This window comes from Psammomys obesus, unplaced genomic scaffold (assembly GCF_907164565.1).
Source record: "Psammomys obesus unplaced genomic scaffold, mPsaObe1.curated_primary_1811, whole genome shotgun sequence".
Lineage (NCBI taxonomy): Eukaryota > Metazoa > Chordata > Mammalia > Rodentia > Muridae > Psammomys > Psammomys obesus.
The window spans coordinates 429,202-450,370 of NW_026594462.1; the positions used below are offsets into that span (position 1 = coordinate 429,202).

Consider the following 21,169-nt stretch of genomic DNA (forward strand, 5'->3'; position numbering starts at 1 on the left):
GTGCACATCAACCCTGTCTGCTTCAGGGGTGGTCCATGACAGTCCATCGCTGAGAAGTTTCTTCGAATTTTATACCTTTTGAATGCATATGTGGGTATAATCTGTCTCCTTTTACATAATAAAAAGCATTTTCTTTAGAAATATCCAAGTCTGAAAAGCCTATTTTCTTTTGTTCAGTGAATAAAATGGCTATCAATAAAATTAGGTTACCTCAATCAGATTTATCACAAACAGTAGATGTTAACCTTAAAAATAAATGTATGGTTTTCTTCAATCAACTCAGATTACCTCACAGAAAAGGAGGAAGTTATTATCAGAGTGTAAAACTCTAATTAACAAAGTGTAAAACTCTAATCCATGTATACTAACAGGAAATATAAGCCATAATGCTTCATGACATCCAGACTGTCCTGAAAAACAAGGTTCACAGTGAAAACACAGCCAATTCAATCCAATTGCTATTTGATTCCACAACCTCAAGAAGACTTGGAGGGAAGAGACATGAAGTGGATATGATAAAGATAGAGTCGATTTATGCATAGAATTTCCAAAGAATTAATTTTGAAAAACTAAAAATTGTTTTAAGTCTCAACATCTGCTTTGATAGTGTTCAGGGCAGAGCCTTTCAGAGTCCCTCTGTGGGAGGCTCCTAACTTGTATCCTGTTTTCTTTTTCTTCGGATGTCCATCCTCTTTGCCTTTCTCAGTGGGGAATGAACATTTTAGCCAGAATCCTCCCTCTAGATTCTGTACTCCTAGTTTCTTTAGGTGTAAAAATTTCAGTAGGTTTATCCTGTATTATATGTCTATATAAGTGAGTATATACTGTGTGTGTGTGTCTTTTTATGGGACAGCTCACTCAGAATGGTCCTTTCCAGTTTCCATCATTTCATGATTTCCTTGGTTTTCATTGCTGAGTAATATTCCATTGTGTAGATGTACCACAATTTCTCTATTCATTCTTCAGTTGAGGCGCCTCTGGGTTGTTTCCAGCTTCTGGCTATTACAAATAAAGCTGCTACAAACATGGTTGAGCAAATGTCCTTATTGTGTACTTGATTCCCTTTTGGATATATGCATAGGAGTGGTATGGCTGGATCTTGAGTAAGTGCTATTCCTAGTTGTCTGAGAATGTGCCAGATTGCTTTTCAGAGTGGTTGTACAAGTTTACATTCCCACCAGCAGTGGAGGAGGTTTCCCCTTTCTCCACAACCTCTCCAGCATGTGTTGTCACTTATGTTTTTGATCTTGGCCATTCTGATGGGTGTAAGGTGAAATCTCAAGGTCGTTTTGATTTGCATTTCACTCATGGCTAATGAGGTTGAGCATTTCTTTAAATGTTTCTCTGTTTTTTGATATTACCCTATTGAGAATTCTCTGTTTAGCTCTGTTCTCCATTTTTAACTTGATAACATGGTTTGTTGATTTTCAGCTTTAGTTCTTTATATATACTGGATATTAGTCCTCTGTCAGATAAAGGGTGCTGAAGATTCTTTCCCAATCTGTAGGCATTCGTTTTGTTTTGATGACGGTGTCCTTTGCTTTACAGAAGTTTTTCAGTTTCATGAGATCCTATGTATTGATTGTTGCTCTTAGAGCCTGTGTTGTTGGTGTTGGGATCAGGAAGTTGTCTCCTGTACCAATGAGTTCTAGGGTCCTCCAAACTTTATCTTCTAAATTATTTAATGTGTCTGTTTTTATATTGAGGTCTTTGATCCACTTGGACTTTAGTTTTGTGCAGTGTGATAAGTATGGATCTATATGCATTTTTCTACATGTAGATATCCAGTTAGACCAGCATCATTTGTTGAAGGTGCTGTCTTTTTTCCATTGTATGGTTTTGGCATCTTTGTCAAAGACCAGGTGTCCATAGTGTGTGGGTTTATTTCTGGGTCTTCTGTTCAGTTCCATTGATCCACCATTCTGTTTCTATGCCAGTACCATGCAGTTTTTATTGCCGTTGCTCTGTAGTACAGCTTAAGATCAGGGATGGAGATACCTCCTGAAGATCTTTTATTGTAGAGGAAAGTTTTGGCATTGATGAGCTTCTTGTTATTCCATATGAAGTTGAGAATTTTTCTTTCAAGGTCTGTAAAGAATTGTATTGCTAATTTGGTGGAAATTGCATTGAATCTGTAGATTTCTTTTGGTCAGATGGCCATTTTTACTATATTAATCCTGCCAAGCAATGAGCATGGGAGATCTTTCCATCTTCTGATATCTTCTGCTAATTCTTTCTTCAAAGGCTTGAAATTTTTTTCATACAAATCTCTGACTTGCTTGATTAGGGTTACACCAAGGTACTTTATGTCATTTGTGACTATTGTGAATAATGTTGTTTCCCAGATTTCTTTCTCAACCCTTTTGTCTTTTCTATACAGGAGGGCTACTGATTTTTTTGAGTTAAGTTTGCATCCGGCCATTTTGCTGAGGGTGTTTATTAGTTGTAGGAGTTCCCTGGTAGAATTTTTGGGGTCACTCAGGCAAACTATCATATCATCTGCAAGTACTGATAATTTGAGTTCTTCCTTTCCAATTTGTATCCCCTTTATCTCCTTCAACTGTTATTGCTCTAGTAAGAACTTCAAGAACTATGTTGAAGAGATACAGACAGAGTTGGCAGCCTTGCCTTGACTCTGATTTCACTGGGATTGTTTTAAATTTCTCTCAGTATAGTTTGATGTTGGCTATAGTTTGCTATATATTGCCTTTACTATGTTTAGATATGTGCCTTTTATCCCTGATCTCTCCAAGACTTTAAACATGAATGGATGTTGGATTTTGTCAAAATATTTTCAGCATCTAAGGAGATTATCATGTGGTTTTTTCTTTCAGTTTGTTAATATGGTGGATCATATGGATGGATTTCCGTATATTGAACCACCCCTGCATACCTGTGATGAAGATTACTTGGCCATAGTGGATGATATCTTTGATGTGTTCTTGTATTCGGTTTGCAAGTATTTTGTTGAGTATTTTTACATCAATGTACATAATGAAGATTGGCCTGAAGTTCTCTTTATTTGTTGGGTCTTCCTGGGGTTCAAGTGTCAAGGTGACTGTGTGTGGCTTCATAGAATGAGTTTGGTAGTGTTCCTTCTATTTCTATTTTGTGGAATAGTTTGCAGACAATTGGAGTTAGCTCTTCTTTGAAGGTCTGATAGAGTTCTGCACTGAAACCATTTGGCCCTGAGCTTCTTTTGGAAGGGAGACTGTTGAAGACTGCTTCTATTTCCTTAGGGGATATAGGACTATTCAATCTATTTACCTGATGGTGATTTAATTTTGGTAAATAGAGTCTATCAAGAGAATTGTCCATTTCATTTAGGTTTTCAAATTTTGTGACATTAAAGCTTTTGTAGTAAGACCTCGTAATTGTTTGGATTTCCTCCGTGTCTGTTGTTATGTCCCCCTTTTTCTTTCTGATTTTGCTGATTTGAACAGTTCCTCTCTGCCTTTTACTTAGTTGGCTAAGGGTTTGTCTGTTTTGTTGATTTTCTCAAAGAACCATTTCTTGGTTTCATTGATTCTTTGAATTATTTTATTTGTTTCTAATTGCTTGACTTCACCCTGAGCTTGAATATTTCCAGCTGTCTATCCTGTTGGGTGTGTCTGGTTCTTTTCTTTTTATCTAATGCTTTTATGTGAGCCCTTAAGTTGCTTGTATTAGATGTTTCAATTTTCTTCCTGAAGGCACTTACTGCTATGAATTTTCCTCTTAGCATTGCTTTCATTTTCGAATATTTCTTTCACTTGCTTGGATAGAGTCACACCAAGGTACTTGACATGAACTCAGGGGCATTCTCTTGGAACACTCCCCCAACCTCAGATGGTAGCAGCCTTTCCAGACCACAGAGGAGGACAATACAATATACTGATAAGACCTAATAAGCTAATGTCACATGGAAGGGGAGTAGGACCTTCCCTATCAGTGGACTTGGAGAGTGGCATGAGAAGAGATGAAGGATGAAGGATGGCATTGTGAGGGAATAAGGGAAGGGAATACAGCTAGGATACAAAGTGAATAAAGTGTAAGTAATATAAAAAATAAAAATTTGATTTTAAAAAAGAAAAAGACATTTACGAAATAACTAAACAACATGATTTCTTTAAATATCCTGGATATTAGCTCTCTGTCATATATGTCAGGGTATGTGAAGATCCTTTCCCAGTCTGGATCCTGCCCTTTTGTTCTGATTACAGAGTCCTTTGCTTTACAGAAGTTCTTCAGTTTCATGAGACCCCATTTAGTAATTGTTGATCTTAGAGCCTGTGCTGTTGGTGTTCTGTTCAGGAAGGTGTCTCCTATGCCAATGAGTTCAAGACACATCCACACTTATTCTTCTAAGAATTTAAAAAGCAACAAATCAAGTAATCCAATTAAAAATGGGGTACAGAGCTAACCAGAGAAGTCTCAATAGAAGAATATCAGGTGCAGAGCAACACTTAAAGAAATGATCAAATCCTTAGTCATCAGGGAAATGCAAGTCAAAACAACCGGAATTTTCACCATACACATATCACAATGGCTAATATCATATTTTCAAGTGACAATACACTGCAAAGGATGTGGAGAAAGGGAACCCTCCTCTGTTGCTGGTGGAAATGTAAATGTGTACAACCACTTTGGAAATCAATTTCATGCTCTCTTAGACAATTAGGAATTGTGCTACCTCAAGATCCAGGTATATCCTACTTTGCCATAAATCCAAAATTGCTCAAGTATGTAACAGGGATATTTGCTCAACTATGTTCATGGCAGCTTGATTTGTAATAGCCAAAATCTGAAAACAGACCAGATAGCCCTTAACTGAGGAACAGATACAGAAATTGTGGTACATTTACATAATAGATTACTATTCAGCAATTAAAAACAAGTAAATTATTAAATTTGCCAGAAAATGGTGGTAACTATTAAAGCTCATCCTGAGTGAGGTATCCCAGAAGAAGAAAAACACACATAGTATAAACTCACTTATAAGTGAATATTAGAAATATAATATAGGATAAATATACTAAATCTGTATACCTAAAGCAGCTAAGCAAGAAGTAGGACCCTGGATTAAATGATCAATCCTCACTCAGAAAGGCAAAGAGGATGGACATCAGAAGAATGAGAAAACAGGGAACAAGACAGAACCCTACCACAGAAGGCCTCTGAAAGACTCTACCCATCATGGTATCAAAGCAGATGCTGAGACTCATAGCCAAACTTTGGGCAGAGTGCAGGGAATCTTATAAATATGGGGGTTGGGAGGGAGATAGAAAGACCATTTGTGAATCAGAGCTCCACAAGCAGAGACACAGAACCAAAATATCTGGGCATTGGGGTCTTTTCTGAGACTGACACTCCAACTAAGGACCATTCATGGAGATAACCTAGAATCCTTGCACTGATGTAGCCCATGGAAGCTCAGTCTCCAACTTGGTTCTCTAGTAAGGTTTACAGGGGCTCTCTCTTACATGAACATACTGGCTGCCTCTTTGATCACCTCCCCCTAAGGGGGGAACAGCCTTATCAGGTCATAAAGGAAGACAATGGAGCCATTCCTGAGGAGACCTGATAGGCTAGGGTTAGAGAGAAGGGAGGAAGAAACTCCTCTGTCAGTGGACTTGGGGATTGGTATGGAAGGTGCTGAAAGAGGAAGGGTGGAATTGGGAGGGGCTGAGAGAGGGGCTACAGCTGGGATACAAAGTGAATAAACTGTTATTAATAAAAAATAAATTTAAAAATTAAAAATGAAAAAATATGAAAACACATTTTTCAATTTTATTAATATCTTACTCCCTTCTCTCCCCCTATGTTCTTTCCCTAGTTCCCTGATAGAGGTGGATCTCCTTCCCTTCTATCTGACCCTAGCTTATTAGGTTTCATCATCCTCTGTGTCTTGGTAAAGTTGCACCCCACAGGTGGAGGTGATCAAAGAGCTGACCTTGAACTCATGTCAGAGGCAGCTGTTGTACTCCTTATTAGAGAACCCATTTGGAAACTGAGCAATCTATAGGCTGCCTTTAAACAGGGGTTCTAGGTCCTCTCCATGCATTGTCATTGGTTGGAGTATCTGCAGGCTCCCTTGGGTCCAAGTATTTTGGCTTGCTCTGTTGTTTCCTTGTTGTGTTCCTGCCCCCTCCACGTCTTTCTATCTCCCTCATCTTCCATTAGGAATCCAGCACTCTGCTCAAAAATTCCTTATATATTTTGGGTTTTAGCCCTCTCTTGGATGTAGGATTCATGAAGACCTTTTTTTCCATTCTGCAACCTGCTGTTTTGTTTTATTGACAGTATCTTGGCAGTCTTGCAACACTCTTATAGAAGATTTTCAGTTTCATGAGGTCCCATTAATTAATTGTTGATCTTAGTGCCTGAGCTGTTGGTGTTATTTTCAGGAAGTTGTCTCCCCTGCCAATGAGTTCATGGCTTTTTGCCACTCTCTTGCCTAATACATTTATTTTATCTCATTTTACGTTGAGGCTTTGGTCCAAATAGTGCAGGGTAAAAATATATATCTATTTGGATTCTTCTACATGCAGACACCCAGTTAGACCAGCACCATTTGATGAAGAGGCTTTCTTTTTTTCACTGAATGTTTTTTTTTTGGATGGGTGGGGAGCTGGGGGAAGGATCTCAATGTATTTCTTCCTTTCTTTGAGCTTATGATAGAATTACATCATTTCCTTATCCTGTTTCACTCTTCATAATTTCCTACATATCCCTCCTAAAGCTATTTGAAATGCATAGCTTCTTTCTATTTGTTAATTGTTGCTCCATATATATGTATATACATATATATGGAAAATATATATAATATATATGTATATATATATATATATGTATATCATACATATTCCTAGGTAAAATTTATAACTCGATCAGTCTGCATGACATCACTTATATGAATGCTTCACTTGGCATTGTATAAACAATTCATTTGCAATTTATGAAAAAAAAAACTATTTCTCCTCATTCAATATTCCTTAGTAGCTTATAAATCTTTGTGTAGGTTTGAGGAATCTTGGCTTTCCTTGCATCCACATTGTAAAACTAACATTATTAATCAATTTATATTTAAATGTGAAGAAAAAAAATTATTTCTTCTAAACCTATTTTTCAAGATATAAAATATTTCAATGCATATTTTAAAATATAGACATATCAAAACACACAATTTGTTCACCATTTTTTATTTCTTCAACTTTTTTCTTTTATTTATTTATTTTTTTAATTTATTACACTTATTTACATTGAATCCCAGCTTTAGCCCCCTATCTAGTCCCCGCCCAATCCCACATTCCCTGTCTTTTCTCCAAACCCCCTTCCCCAATCCCCTGACAGGGAAGGTCCCACTCCCCTTCCATCTGACCCTATCAGGTCTCATCAGGACTGGCTGCATTTTCTTCCTTGTGACCTGATAAGGCTGACTCCACACTGCTCAGAGAAAGGTGATCAAAGAGCCAGCCACTGAGTGATAGTCTGCAGGACAGAGCTTTACAGAGGCCCTCTGTGGCAAGCTCCGAATTTGTTCCCTGTTTTTTCCTTCTTCTGATGTCCATCCTCTTTGCCTTTCTGGAAGGGGATTGAGCATTATAGCCAGAGTCCTCCCTCTTGATTAGTTTTTTTAGGTGTACAGATTTTAGCAGGTTTATCCTATATTATATGTCTATATGAGTGAGTATATACCATATGTGTCTTTCTGCCTTTGGGAGAGCTCAGTCAGGATGATCTTTTCCAGTTCCCACCATTTACCTGCAAATTTCATGATTGGCCTGCTCTTTGATCACCTCCCCCTGAGGGAGCAGCAGCCTTACCAGTTCACAGAGGAAGACAATGCAGCCACTCTTGGACCTGAAAGACTAGGATCAGAATGGATGAAAAGCCCTCTCCCACCAGTGGAATTGGAGAGGGACATGCATGGAGAAGGGGGAAGGGAGAGATTGGAAGGGGAGGTGGGAGGGAACCACAGGGGGGGATACAAACTGTATAAACTGTAATTAATAAAATTGAAAATTAAAAAAAAAAAGAGTAGAGAGTGAAGAAAGGCTAGGCCCACATATACATGTGTATGTACATGTACAATTGCACATCTTGACACACACAACATACATGAACAATATAGACACATCTCTATGCACACATAGACACTCATACAAACATGTAATCACAATTACACACACGCCCACACATAACAGCTAATGTTCCTGTCGTATTTCTGTGATAAAATACTCTAACAAATGCTGCGTAAAGGAGGGAGAGTTTTTCAAGTTCACTTCTATGTCAGCAAGTCAGGATTAGGATTGGTGTATTTCTGAATGAACTGCAACTCCTGGCCTAGAAATATTTTCTTCTTATTACCTGTTACCCGCAAACTTCTACTACTTTGCTAATATTTTTTCTAAAGCACGAACAGCTTGTGCACATACCTCAGAGTACTGTCTCTCTTCCCGTATTTGTTGTCTTATCGTTTCTTTTACAAAGAAAAGTCTAAAATTCTTGAAGAAGGGTCTTCAATTTCGTTCTTTATTGATATGCACCCAACAACTGCAGAAGTGCCCAAGTGTAGAGATAACAAAATTGGCATTAGTACAGTGTTATTAGTAGTTTCCTGTTCTGACCTGTAAGTGTGGGGGTTTGGAAGTTTTTTGTGATTGTAAAGTTTTCTTTTTGTAATCTAGGCTTAGGGCAATTTTTCTTTTCACTGTGAATGTGGGCTTCACTTAGAGATAATGTATACTTATGTGCATAAGTGTATATATGTGTATGTATTTTTTGTATATTTGTGTATGCATATATATATATATACATATATATATACACACATATACAATGTATATCTGACTGTATGTACTTCGGACAGAGAGAGCATTCACAAGTGTTTGTGACAGTTACTTTGTAAAATTTCCAAACATAAAATAAAAGAATGGCAGAAAACAATCCCAAAATCTATGAAAAAAAAATAAGAATACAAACACCCAAGAAGATTTTAGAAGACAAAACAGGTTAGAAGAGGATAAATCTTTTAATTGAGCACTATAGTCAGGTCATTATGATGAAAATAACATTTCTTTTGACTAGATTAAAATCAAGTTGAATACACCTCTTTGGGCATGGCAAGAATAAGTCCCTTTACTAAGCCCCTTTACTTATATCAGGCAGCTTTCGACTTCACCTCCTGCATTCCTCAAAAACACATTCACTTTATGAGAGGAGATGACAGCCTGGTTCCCAAAACTGTGAATTTAGAAGTTCTGTATTTTCTCCTCTCCAGTGATAATTCAGCATAAAATTGCACTTGAAGTAGAAGGAATTTCTGGTAATAAATTGACTGGAATTTGCTTTAAATATTACTCAAAAAGTGCTAATGAAATTAAGAGAATAAAGGAAAAAAATATGAGAACAAGGCTCATGGGAAGTCAAATGTGGCAACATCTGCACTGTGACCAATCTAGGATATCCAAGGAAATGCTGACTAGACAGAATGTGTGGGAGATATGAGCAGCAAAATGTCTGTAAAGAGAATAAATGGGGTAAATGATGAGACACTGTTTTCCACTCAGCTCCCTATTGCAGGAAATAGATGGACAGGATATATGGTAAAATCAGCAGGTTGACTAATAGTACATTCCTGAAAATAGGAAGGACCTGAGGACATCTTAAAGGAAAAAGCCATGCCAATTTGTCAGGAAGACTAGTATTCCTGGGTATCCAAAATCACTAGGGCTAAAGGCAATAGTGGAAGAATGAGGAAATAGATCAGGGAACATAAAACTTACTGTAGGGGTAGGCAATTATGTCTGCCTCCCACAATACTGTATGTACATCTCCCTCACATAGATAGGAGTGCAGGATGGAGGTGAAGCAGGAAAACAAGCTGCACAAAAGGTTTGAAATATGTTGCGTGAGGCTGTGCAAGTTATGTTGACTTGTGGCTGAGGAAAGGGGAGTCTGTGTGAAGATTATTCACCCAAACTTTGGTACTTTCCTAAAATACTGCTGACAGATAAAAGGCTTCAGGGGATTAAGACCAAGCAAGAAACTGTTGATAAGTTAAACTAAATTTGAGGTGTATTAAGCTTGGCTGTTCTGAGTGTGACCTGTTCTTTCTTCACCCTTAGCCAGACGCCAACACTTCCTTGATCAAATGTCACAGTCCCAGGTGCAGCAACCAAAACAGATCATAGCGCTGTCATCAGGTCATAGGCTTAGAATAGAAGTGATGAAGCCATCCATGCTAACCCACACAACCGTGTGCTTTGGAAGGAAAAAACAATATACATTTGGGGCTTGTCTATGATGTGCAACGTCAATGCTAAGGCATAATAAATATTCACTTATATACAGAACCAGAAAGTGAATTTATGGTTTCCTGAAGCAGGTACTATTTGTCTACAGAAATGGTGAATCTCTATAAAACTTCCATTACATATATACAACCTCTGTACAGATTCCTTATTTGGTGACACATCAGAAAGGATACAAATGAGGCTGTTAAATAATTTATAAGAAAGAATATACATGAAGGTAAATGTACCTGTAAATAAACCACATGTTTATTCAATAATATCCCAGATTTCAGACTGAGTTCATTTCATAAGACTGGTTTGAAAGATGGGTTTCTGAGGCCACTTACAAAGAGCCAGGCACCGAGTTCCTGTCATGTCAGAGACAGTTCCTGTTCCTGTTACTATGGTACCCACTTGGATACTGAATTGCCATGAGCTTCATCTGAGCAGGGGGTCTAGGTTATCTCCATGAATGGTCCTTGGTTGAAGTATGAGTCTCAGAAAAAGATCTCTGTGCCCAGGTTTTTTGGTTCTGTTGCTCTTTTTATGTAGCTCCTGTCCTCTCCAGGTCCCACTATCTCCCCCTGCTTTCATAGGATTCCCTGGCACCATGCCCAAAGATTGGTCAAAACTCTCAGCATCGACTTTGAAACACTGCTGGGTAGTCTTTCAGAGGCCCTCTGTTTTAGGTTCCTGTCCTGCTTCCTGTTTTCTCCTTCTTCCAATGTCCATCCCATTTGTCATTCTGAGTGAGGACTGATCATTCACACCATTCTTGCAGCTGTATCTTCTTTTGAATGAACACCAGAACTAAATAGTTGGCCTCAACCCTTTAGGCAGCATGAATTCTCTGTTAACAGCATGAAGAAATTGCTTGGCATTGAAGTGGAAAATTCCTCTGTGTTGAGTGGCTACCAAAATCTGTCAGCCACAATAGAGTTGATTTTGGAGAACTGTCACCAGTGTTGCTATGACTAAAGTGCTAATTCTAGCAGTGAGTGTATAAAACTGTTTTCACTAGGGCAACAGCGGCACGATAGTGTTTTGTACATTGAATTTCTGATGTAATTAATACCGATTCCGAGAAAAGAATCCGTACTCGGTGTTACATGCCAATGCACATTCATTACCTTGAAGGGCCATTGCGCCTAGAGAGAATTTAGGGATTTTTGTTGTTGTCATAGTTAAATATATCTGATGTCTTTTAAACTGACTTTTAAATACCTACATTAAGCATGGGGGTTATTTTGAATGTCATCTTAGGTTTTTTTTTCCTTTTTTTTAAATTTTTTATTAATTACACTTTATTCATTTTGTATCCCCCCATAAGCCCCTCCCTCCTCCCCTCCCGATCCACCCTCCCTCCCCTTTCTGCATGCATGCCCCTCCCCAAGTCCACTGATAGGGGAGGTCCTCCTCTCCTTTCTGATCTTAGTCTATCAGTTCATCTTAGGTTTTAAAGAATCACTATTCACAGTATTTAGTGATTACTGCCAGAGATTCATAATAACACCATGGATAATTTATTAATGCTGTGTCCTGGTGTCCAAATATTCAATAAGGTATCCCTCTCTGTCCATAAACATTATGAAAGAGATGATAGAAAATATTAGAATCTAAGGAAGTGGATGTAATTATGAACAACAATTTATTCCTGACCATTTGTCATCAAGCCGCTAAGATGGCTTCAGAGATATCAAAACTATCTTGGACAGGAATCATGACGCAGGAAGAATGAAAAGGAAATCCTCCAGAAAGAGATAAGTATGTGATAATAAATCTGTTAACATTCCCTGGAGATATACAGACATGGTTCACATATGAACATGACTTCTTGCTGTCGCATGGGTATGCATACCCTTGGGGCTTATCTGCTAGTATATATAGTAGGAGGAAACTAGCTGAATGCATGACTCCAGTGAAGAACCTCACCAGAGTCAGCAGTCATCCTGCCTGGGAACTCCTCAGCGATGGAGCTGCCATTGAGTCAACGTCACTTCTGTAAGTGAATTTTCTTCTATGTCTCTCTATGAAAAAGATTCAATGAAATTGTTAGTTTAGTTTGTTTTAATAAAGTTTTTAGGAATCTTTGATGTTTAGTCTGACATGAACAAATACTTCTTCATAGTTTTGCAAAAAAAAAAAAAATAGTCCAGCGTTGATCTTCTTACATCTTTTAAAATTATTTTCTGAAAGGTAATGTACAAGTATACAAGAGTGCAGGGATTTTTTTGTTTTTAAACTTCGTGGTAGATATCACCATTTTAGACACTGATGGAACAAAGATAGCACAGTTTATCTGTTTGCTTTCTCTACGTATTTGACAATAACTAAAGACATGATTACTAATACAAAAGATGAAGAGAATGCTTCAAACGATGTCAGTTTGGAATTGCTAAGTTATAAGGGGGTTGATCTGGAATCATAGGAATGAAGGGTGAAATAGAAAGACATGGAGGGGACTGGAGCTACACAAGGAGATCAACAGAACCAAATAATGTGGGCACAGGGATCTTTTCTGAGACTGATACTCCAACCAAGAACCATTAATGGATATAACCTAGAACCCATGCTCAGATGTAGCCTACAGCAGCTCAGTCTTCAAATGGGCACCCGTGTAAGGGAAACAGGGGCTGTCTCTGACATGAACTCAGTGGCTGGCTCTATGATCATCACCCCCTGAGGGGAAGCAACCTAACCAGGCCACAGAGGAAGACAATGCAGCCAGTCCTGATGAAACCTGACAGGCTAGGGTCAGAAAGAAGGGAAAGAGGACCTCCCCTATTAGTGGAGAGGGGAAGAGTCATGGGAGGAGAAGACAGAAGGAACATGGGATTGAAAAGCGATGAGGGAGGGGGCTACAAGCTGCAATACAAAGTAAATAAATTATAATAAATAAAATAATTAAAAATTTAAAAAAATTTTCAAGAGTTTAGTAACTAAAAGTGAGCTAAACTCCAAGGTTACCACATCATCTTAATAAGGGCTTAAATATTCTACAGAATTAATTTCAGTTACAGACATTTGTAAAATTAAGAAGCACTCCTGATACACAAGCAATGGGAAATGACTTGCTTCTCAAATTGAGAAAAACACATTAACTTGCCTAAATACTCTCAGTAATTATATCTATCATGCCAGATATTCAATACCAAGTCATGTAGTAAAGAAAACTTCAGACAGATAAAAATTTTCTGAATCAGGTGAACCTTGTAAACCTCAGTCAATACATTATTCCTAAGTGGCTCTTGTTTCTATGTAGCAGGGACACTCCTGCTTTTGGTGATGTCAAACCTGCTGCTGTGGGAGAAAGCTGCAGCAATTCTGCCATGTCTTGCCAAAGAGGGAGGCTGTACGGAACCCCTTGTGGAAACATTTAAGAATACCATCAATAGAGCTGAATCAATCAGTAATCTTGCTGAGCAAATGAATGAAGAATTTGTAAGTACCACAACCTTCATACTAATGTTTGAATTGTGCTGGAACCTGAGACAGTAAGCATCACAACTCAAATATCAGAAAATAAAACTTCTTTGGTAAAGGACATATCAACTACAGATACATGGCAAGGGTCAACTGGACAGTTTCATAAAATGTCAATGAATCTGATGATTTTTCTACTTTCTCTGTTTTTGTGAAAAAAAAAAAACCTATACTAGAGATCTTTACAAATATGACTAGGGAGTGAATTCTCATTTCCTATTGTTACATTCAAGGAAATGAATTTCAATTGGCCATGTTCATTTAGGGCAGTTAAGATACTCACTCTAAGTATGGACAGTGCAGTGAACTATATATTTGGAATACAGGTAAACTAAGGCATGTAAGATGCAAGAATAAAGATAGAGAGACAGCGCGAAAGAAAAAGAGAGAGAATGAAAGAGAGAAAGGGGAATGGAAAGGAAGGGAAAGAGAAAGAGAGAGATGAAAGAAAAAAGGGAGGAATAAAGGAAGGAAGAAATCTAGATTTCTAAGAAGCACATAAATACTAGTTATTGTGGTTTAAGAATTTATAGTGTTAGAATTTGTCCAATATCAGGGCAGAATTAGAAGTATATCTGTTCATTTCAGGCTGATTGATACACTTCATTTCTCAAAGTCAGAAAATCCAAAGAAAAAAATAGACAAACCTTCAATATGATGGGCATGAAGAGAATGTGATTCTGTTTGAAATAAACATGTTTTTATGTTGTTTTTTCTGACTAGATGTTATTTTTTCCCCCTTAACTTGACTCAGTTCCGCAATGACGGCTCTTCCATATATTTTAGGAATTTTGTAAGTATCTAACTTCTTTCCAGCTGCTACCCAAAGAAGCCTCATGCCAATGACTGCAACTTAGATGATAGACTAAGATCAGAAAGAAGGAGAGGAGGACCTCCCCTATCAGTGGACTTGGGGAGTGGCATGCATGCAGAAAGGGGAGGGAGGGTGGGATTGGCAGGGGAGGAGGGAGGGGCTTATGTAGGGATACAAAATGAATAAAGTGTAATTAATAAAAAAAAAAAAAAAAAAAAAAAAAAAAGAAAGCATTATTGTGTATTATTTATTTCTTATTCTGACAGTTTTCAACGTCTTAACCTTCACAATAATTACTAACCTTTCATGAGTTAACTGATTATTAGAAATAAATAAGATATCCTAAATTATATATTTAATACTATTTGATATTTCATTAATCATACAATTACTAATAGACTAACTAAATTTAATATTTTCTCACTTTGTACACTTAGAGTTTATTTTAAGTAGTCTATCTTTCATTTGTAATTTTGTAACAAGAGAGACACAATTCCATTTTTAAACTATTAAAATCTTTGTATTATACAGCTATGTATTAAGTGTTCAATTAATAAATTTATAAGGCTGATACCTGAGCAGGTCAATATCAGTATTTACAGAAAGATTGATAAACATGTGCTATGGCTTCCTGCTGAAATACTAGAGAAAGATGATAATTAAAACATTTAGTTCTTGATAAATTTACTTCTCTCAGTGTTTGTCTTCCAAATAGTATCTTTTAGAAAAATTAGGAATACAGGAGAATAAGAAGAAGTAGTTCAAAATTTGGGTGAAGAGCCAAATTAAGATGCAGATACATGAGTCTAAGAATTAGTTGATGGATGGTCAGTTTCTTAATTCTTTAATATTAGTTTTTATGACATTTTAAGATTAAAATTTAGATAACCAACAACTACATTAATATTCTCTTAATGCAGTTATTTCTATAATTTCTGAAAATCAACTGATTTTTGTTTTTTGTTTTTTTATTTGCAGCTTTCAAAAATGATTAGGGAGGATTATCGTAGCTTCATGGCCAGAACTCACTGCCACTCCAGCATCGCAAACCCTCCAGATTGGGGAACTGAACACACAAATATTGCAGTAAGGAAATGTCCTTGTTTTATACTAGGTATATATACGTGATATATAGCTAGGAGTATATATAGCTGGATCTTGAGGTAGCACTATTCCTTATTGTCTGAGAAAGCACCAGATTGATTTCCAATGTGGTTGGACAAGTTTACATTCCCACCAGCAATGGAGGAGGGTTCCCCACAGCCTCTCCAGCATGTGTTGTCACTTGAGTTTTGATCTCAGCCATTCTGATGGATGTACAGTGAAATCTCAGGATTGTTTTGATTTGTATTTCCCTGATGACTAAGGATGTTGAGCATTTCTTTAAGTGTTTTTCTGCCATTCTATGTTCCTCTATTGAGAATTCTTTGTTTAGTACTGTACTCCATTTTTCAATTGGACTATTGGTTTTTTTTGTTGTATAATTTCTTGAGTATGCAACAAGGACATTTGCTCTACCATTTTCATACAAGTTTTATTCATAACAACCCAGATGTCCCTCAACTGAGGGATTGTGGTACATTTAGAAAATGGAATACTACTCAGCAATTAAAAACAACGAAATCATGAAATTTTCAGGCAAATGGTGGGAACCAGAAAAGATCATCTTGAGTGAGGTATCTAAAAGCAACAGACACACATGGAATACTCATTCATAATGGGATATCAGACATATAATATAGGATAAACATACTAAAATCTTTATGCATAAAAAAGTTAAGCAAGAAGGAGGACCCTGGATAAGTTGCTCAATATTCATTCAGAAAGGCAAATGGGGTTGACATTGGAAGAGCAAGAAAAGAGTTAGCAGGACAGATGCCTAAAAAGAGTATCTCTGAAAAAACTCAACCCAGTTAGGTATCAAAACAGATGCTGAGAGTCATAGCCAAACACTGGACACAGTACAGAGAATCTTATGAAAGGAGGTGGAGATAGAATAACCTGTAAAGACAGGAGCTCCACAAGAAGAGCAACAGAACCACAAAATCGGGGCCCAGAAGTACTTGCTGAGACTGATACTCCAGCAAAGGACCATTCATGGAGATTAACCTAGAACACTTGCACAGCCATAGCCTGTGGCATTTCAGTATCCAAGTGGGTACCCTAGTAAGGGGAGCAGGGGCTGTCTCTGATGTGAACTCAGTGACTGGCTGTTTGATCACCTCAGCCTGACAGGGGAAGCAACCTTACCAGGCCAAGGAGTAAGACAAGGCAACCAATCCTGATGAGACCTGATAGGATAGGGTCAGATGGAAGGCGAGGAGGAATTCCCCTATCAGTGGACTGGGAAGGGTCATGGGAGGAGAAGAGGAAGGGAGGGCAGGATTGCTAGGGCAGGATTGGGAACAAACGAGGGAGGAAATGAGAGAGGTGGCTACAGCTGGGATACAAATAAATAAATTGTAATAAATTTATAAAAGAAATTTAAAAAGAAAAAATAACAAGGTGAGTTTCCTTAATGCACCGTATTTTTGGCTGTTTTCGTTTTTCAGGAATTATGATAGATACATTAAAAATGTATACAGAAAAAAAATGGACATAAAGTATGAAAAATTACATTATATTCTTGATAAATTATAAATAATATCAATTAACCAACAATAATGTAGATTCTTAAATAGTCCAGTTAGTCATAGGTATTTTAGGAATGATTTACAGTGAAATTTTCTTAGTATCTTTTAGGGTTCTTTTATTTAAATCTGTCCTGGTTCTATATTTATTTTATATTTCTCTTTGTCTCCTCATTTTTCTCTATGCCTTAAGCAAAAGCCAGATAAGCAGAAGAGTCCTGTGAATTCCTAGTATGCAACAATGCCCTAATTCATGGTCATAAGGTCTATATATTCTAGCAGTTCTATTTCTTGGTTGCAATCATCTCCTCATTATGATTCCATGTAATAACATAACAGAATTTTATTTAATTTGAATACTATATGATAACTGTAAAGGAAAATAAAGACAGAGATATGATGAAACTAAACATTTCTTCAGAGGTAGAATTTTGCTAGAAAGTCAAAAAGCAAACTCTTAGCATTGCTATATTTGAACTTCGCAAATAATTTAAAGGGAACTGGCGATATTTCAGTAAAAAATAAAAACAAATGGCAATTTTGAAAAGTTTTTCAGGATATTTACACTTGAATGGAATTTAAGAATCCAGGTGGGCACATCAACCAATTGCAGATCTCAGTCTGAATCACATGACAGCATGCTCCCATCTATTGTCATCACCATTTGCCTGCTCCTTTCCTTCATGCCACTTACATCTTCATATTCCTATTCTCATTATTCATGGCCACTGGGGAAACTAACAAACATCAATAAAGCGAATGATTTAAATCAGATATGAACATCAAATCCTGGAGAGGCAATATGCTGTTTTGATTGTTGTTGATTCTATTATTAAATCCAATATTGTGTCATGGTTCTTAACCTATACATGGCAACAAATATCCTATTATGTCAGAGGTAAAAAGAAAACACATTCATGAGTGCCATGCTCTTTTCATTGTATCTTTGTTCTAATTTCTTAAATTTATATAGAAATCACAAATGTGTACACTAATGAATGTCATAATTTTGTGTGTGTGTGTGTGTATGAATCCCTGAGTGAAAATGATTTCAGCCTCTTGTCCCTGTCTGGTGATATCTCTATTTCTTCAGTCAAATCTTATTGGTCCTATTGAGTCCCAGAAACACCTGTTTTACCAATTAATAGAGAAATAAACAATTAATAAATATCTCAGTAGAGCAGAGGCTGTTAGAATTTCATAGGGAGAACAAAATATGATGACCTAATCTCAGAAAAAATATTAATTTATAATCATTATAATCTCTTTCATTTTCATAGATAATATAGTTTAAATTTTTCATTCCAGACCATGTACCATCTTTACAACATGGGTCAGATACACACAGTGAAAACATTTGTCAATTCAGTTTCTTCACATGAGCATTGCGTGAAAAAACCTGCTTCATTGAAATTGTTTTAATGTAATACGATAATGATTCTATTGTGTTTCCTCAGACCGAAAAATATTTAAAAATGCTGATCAATTTTGTGGGTGCCTGGGATGCCCCTCTGTACCATCTTGTGGTTGAACTGAGTGCCATGGACGATGTTCCTGAAAGTATCCTTTTAAAAGCCAAAGAGATTGAAGAGAACAACAGAGAACTCCTGGATGATCTTAGATGGATATTCACCAAGGTGAGAAAATTTCCATTACTTATTCTCATTCATAAAAGATGTGGGTTGTCTAAATTAAAATAAATGGAAATACCTCATATTTCCAGACTAACTTGCAAATATCTGAACTTGTGGATAATGTTCTCCTAACACAGTGGTTCTCAACATGTGGGTCATGACTCCCCTGGGGGTTTAAGGACCCTTTCATGGCAGTTGCCTATCAGATATCTTGTATATCATGTATTTACATTATGACTATTTCCAAAAATCACAAATATGTAGTAGCAACAAAAATTAGTTTATGGATGGTGTTCACTAGAGCTTGGGAAAGTTGAGAACCACTGGACTGTGAGAATGCTGGCAGCTCCAACCTTCTCAGAGATGCTTCTCATCACTACCACTCTGGAGATCATAATTAAACACAACTGTTACTATTAAGCCCTTAGAGGACTCCTGTCCCGGATAGACTGAAAGAGCTCAGCTCCTTCTAATATAGTCATCCCTAGGCTTCATATATTCAATCACCATCTGATATGCATTACAGGTCAGATTTTCATTCATAAACTTCATGGATATAGATTTAGTTGAAATGTATAAACAAATGTTGGCGCATATCAGCTTCTGTGATATACAAATGATATGTAAGAGTGTTCTAAGTGAGAAATTGTCACTAGGTCTTCCAATGTCCCAGAGTCAAAGTGAAACTTTCTACTTTCCCTCTGTTTTTGAAAAGAAGTACTTATTTGTCTGTGATCCATTGTTTATTAGAACACATTCATATGAGTCTTGATCATACTTCCTAAAAGATGAACTGCTGGACAGTCTCCTGGCCTACATAAATGAAAACCCATACCTTTGATGGAAGCAGTACATTTCTGAATGTATTTTCTGACTGCACATATACTAAACAAGGAACACTAACAATATACTCAACAAGTAACTATTATTTTGATTTTTAGGCCTATCCTACAGAAAAGATACAGGAAAATTTCCCACGCTGGCAACATCTTCCATACATAAAATCAAGTCTCAGAAATGATCAGTTTTGGGCAATATTTAACCTTTGCAGCTGCCTATGCGAAGATATATATTTCACTTTATTTCATCTCAAAACACTGATGTGTCGAATAACCAGGGAAAACTGTTAAGTGCATATCAATCCTGTCTGCTTCAGGGTGGTCCATGACAGGCCTTTGGTGAGAAGTTTCTTCTAATTTTATACCTTTTGAATGCGTATGTGGGTATAATCTGTCTCCTTTTACATAATAAAAAGCATTTTCTTTAGAAATATCCAAGTCTATCACAAGCCCATTTTCTTTTGTTAAGTGAATAAAATGCCTATCAATAAAGTTAGTTTACCCCAATCATATTTATCACTAACAGTAGATGTTAACCTTGAAAATAAATGTATGGTTTACTTCAATAAGCTCAGAGTTTACCTCACAGAAAAGGAGTAAGTTATTATCAGAGTGTAAAACTCTAATTAACAAAGTGTAAAACTCTAATCCATGTATACTGACAGGAAATATAAGCCATAATGCTTCATGACATCCACACTGTCCTGAAAAACAAGGTTCACAGTGAAAACACAGCCAATTCAATCCAATTGCTATTTGATTCCACAACCTCAAGAACACTTGGAGGGAAGACACATGAAGTAGATATGATTAAGATAGACTCGATTTATGCATCGAATTTCTAACGAATTAATTTTGAAAAACTAAAAATTGTTTTAGGTCTCAACATCTGTTTGATAGTCTGCAGGGCAGAGCCTTTCAGAGGCCCTCTGTGGGAGGCTCCTAACTTGTTTCCTGCTTTCTTCTTCTTCAGATGTCCATCCTCTTTGCCTTTCTCAATGGGGATTGAACATTTTAGCCAGAGTCCACCCTCTAGATTTTGTACTCCTAGTTTCTTTAGGTGTACAGATTTCAGTAGGTTTATCCTATATTATATGTCTATATGAGTGAGTATATACCGTGTGTCTGTCTTTTTATGGGACAGCTCACTCAGGATGATCCTTTCCAGTTCCCACCATTTCATGATTTCCTTGTTTTTCATTGCTGAGTAATATTCCATTGTGTAGATGAACCACAATTTCTCTATCCATTCTTCAGTTAAGGGGCCTCTGGGTTGTTTCCAGCTTCTGGCTGTTACAAATAAAGCTGCTACAAACATGGATAAGCAAATGTCCTTACTGTGTACTTGAGCCTCTTTTGGATATTTGCCTAAGAGTGTATGGCTGGATCTTGAGAAAGCACTATTCCTAGTCATCTGAGAATGCACCAGATTGCTTTGCAGAGTGGTTGTACAAGTTTACATTCCCACCAGCAGTGGAGGAGGGTTTCCCTT

At 37.0% G+C, this 21,169-nt stretch overlaps 1 protein-coding gene across 1 annotated transcript; it reads left to right on the forward strand.

Moving 5' to 3' along the window:
* The first annotated feature begins 12,247 nt into the window (after positions 1-12,247).
* Positions 12,248-19,968, forward strand: LOC129685579 (prolactin-8A9-like). The gene is made up of 6 exons (XM_055619094.1): positions 12,248-12,278; positions 13,540-13,718; positions 14,515-14,553; positions 15,553-15,660; positions 18,662-18,841; positions 19,780-19,968. The coding sequence occupies exons 1-6, from the start codon at positions 12,248-12,250 to the stop codon at positions 19,966-19,968; spliced, it is 726 nt and encodes a 241-aa protein (XP_055475069.1).
* Positions 19,969-21,169: the final 1,201 nt, after the last annotated feature.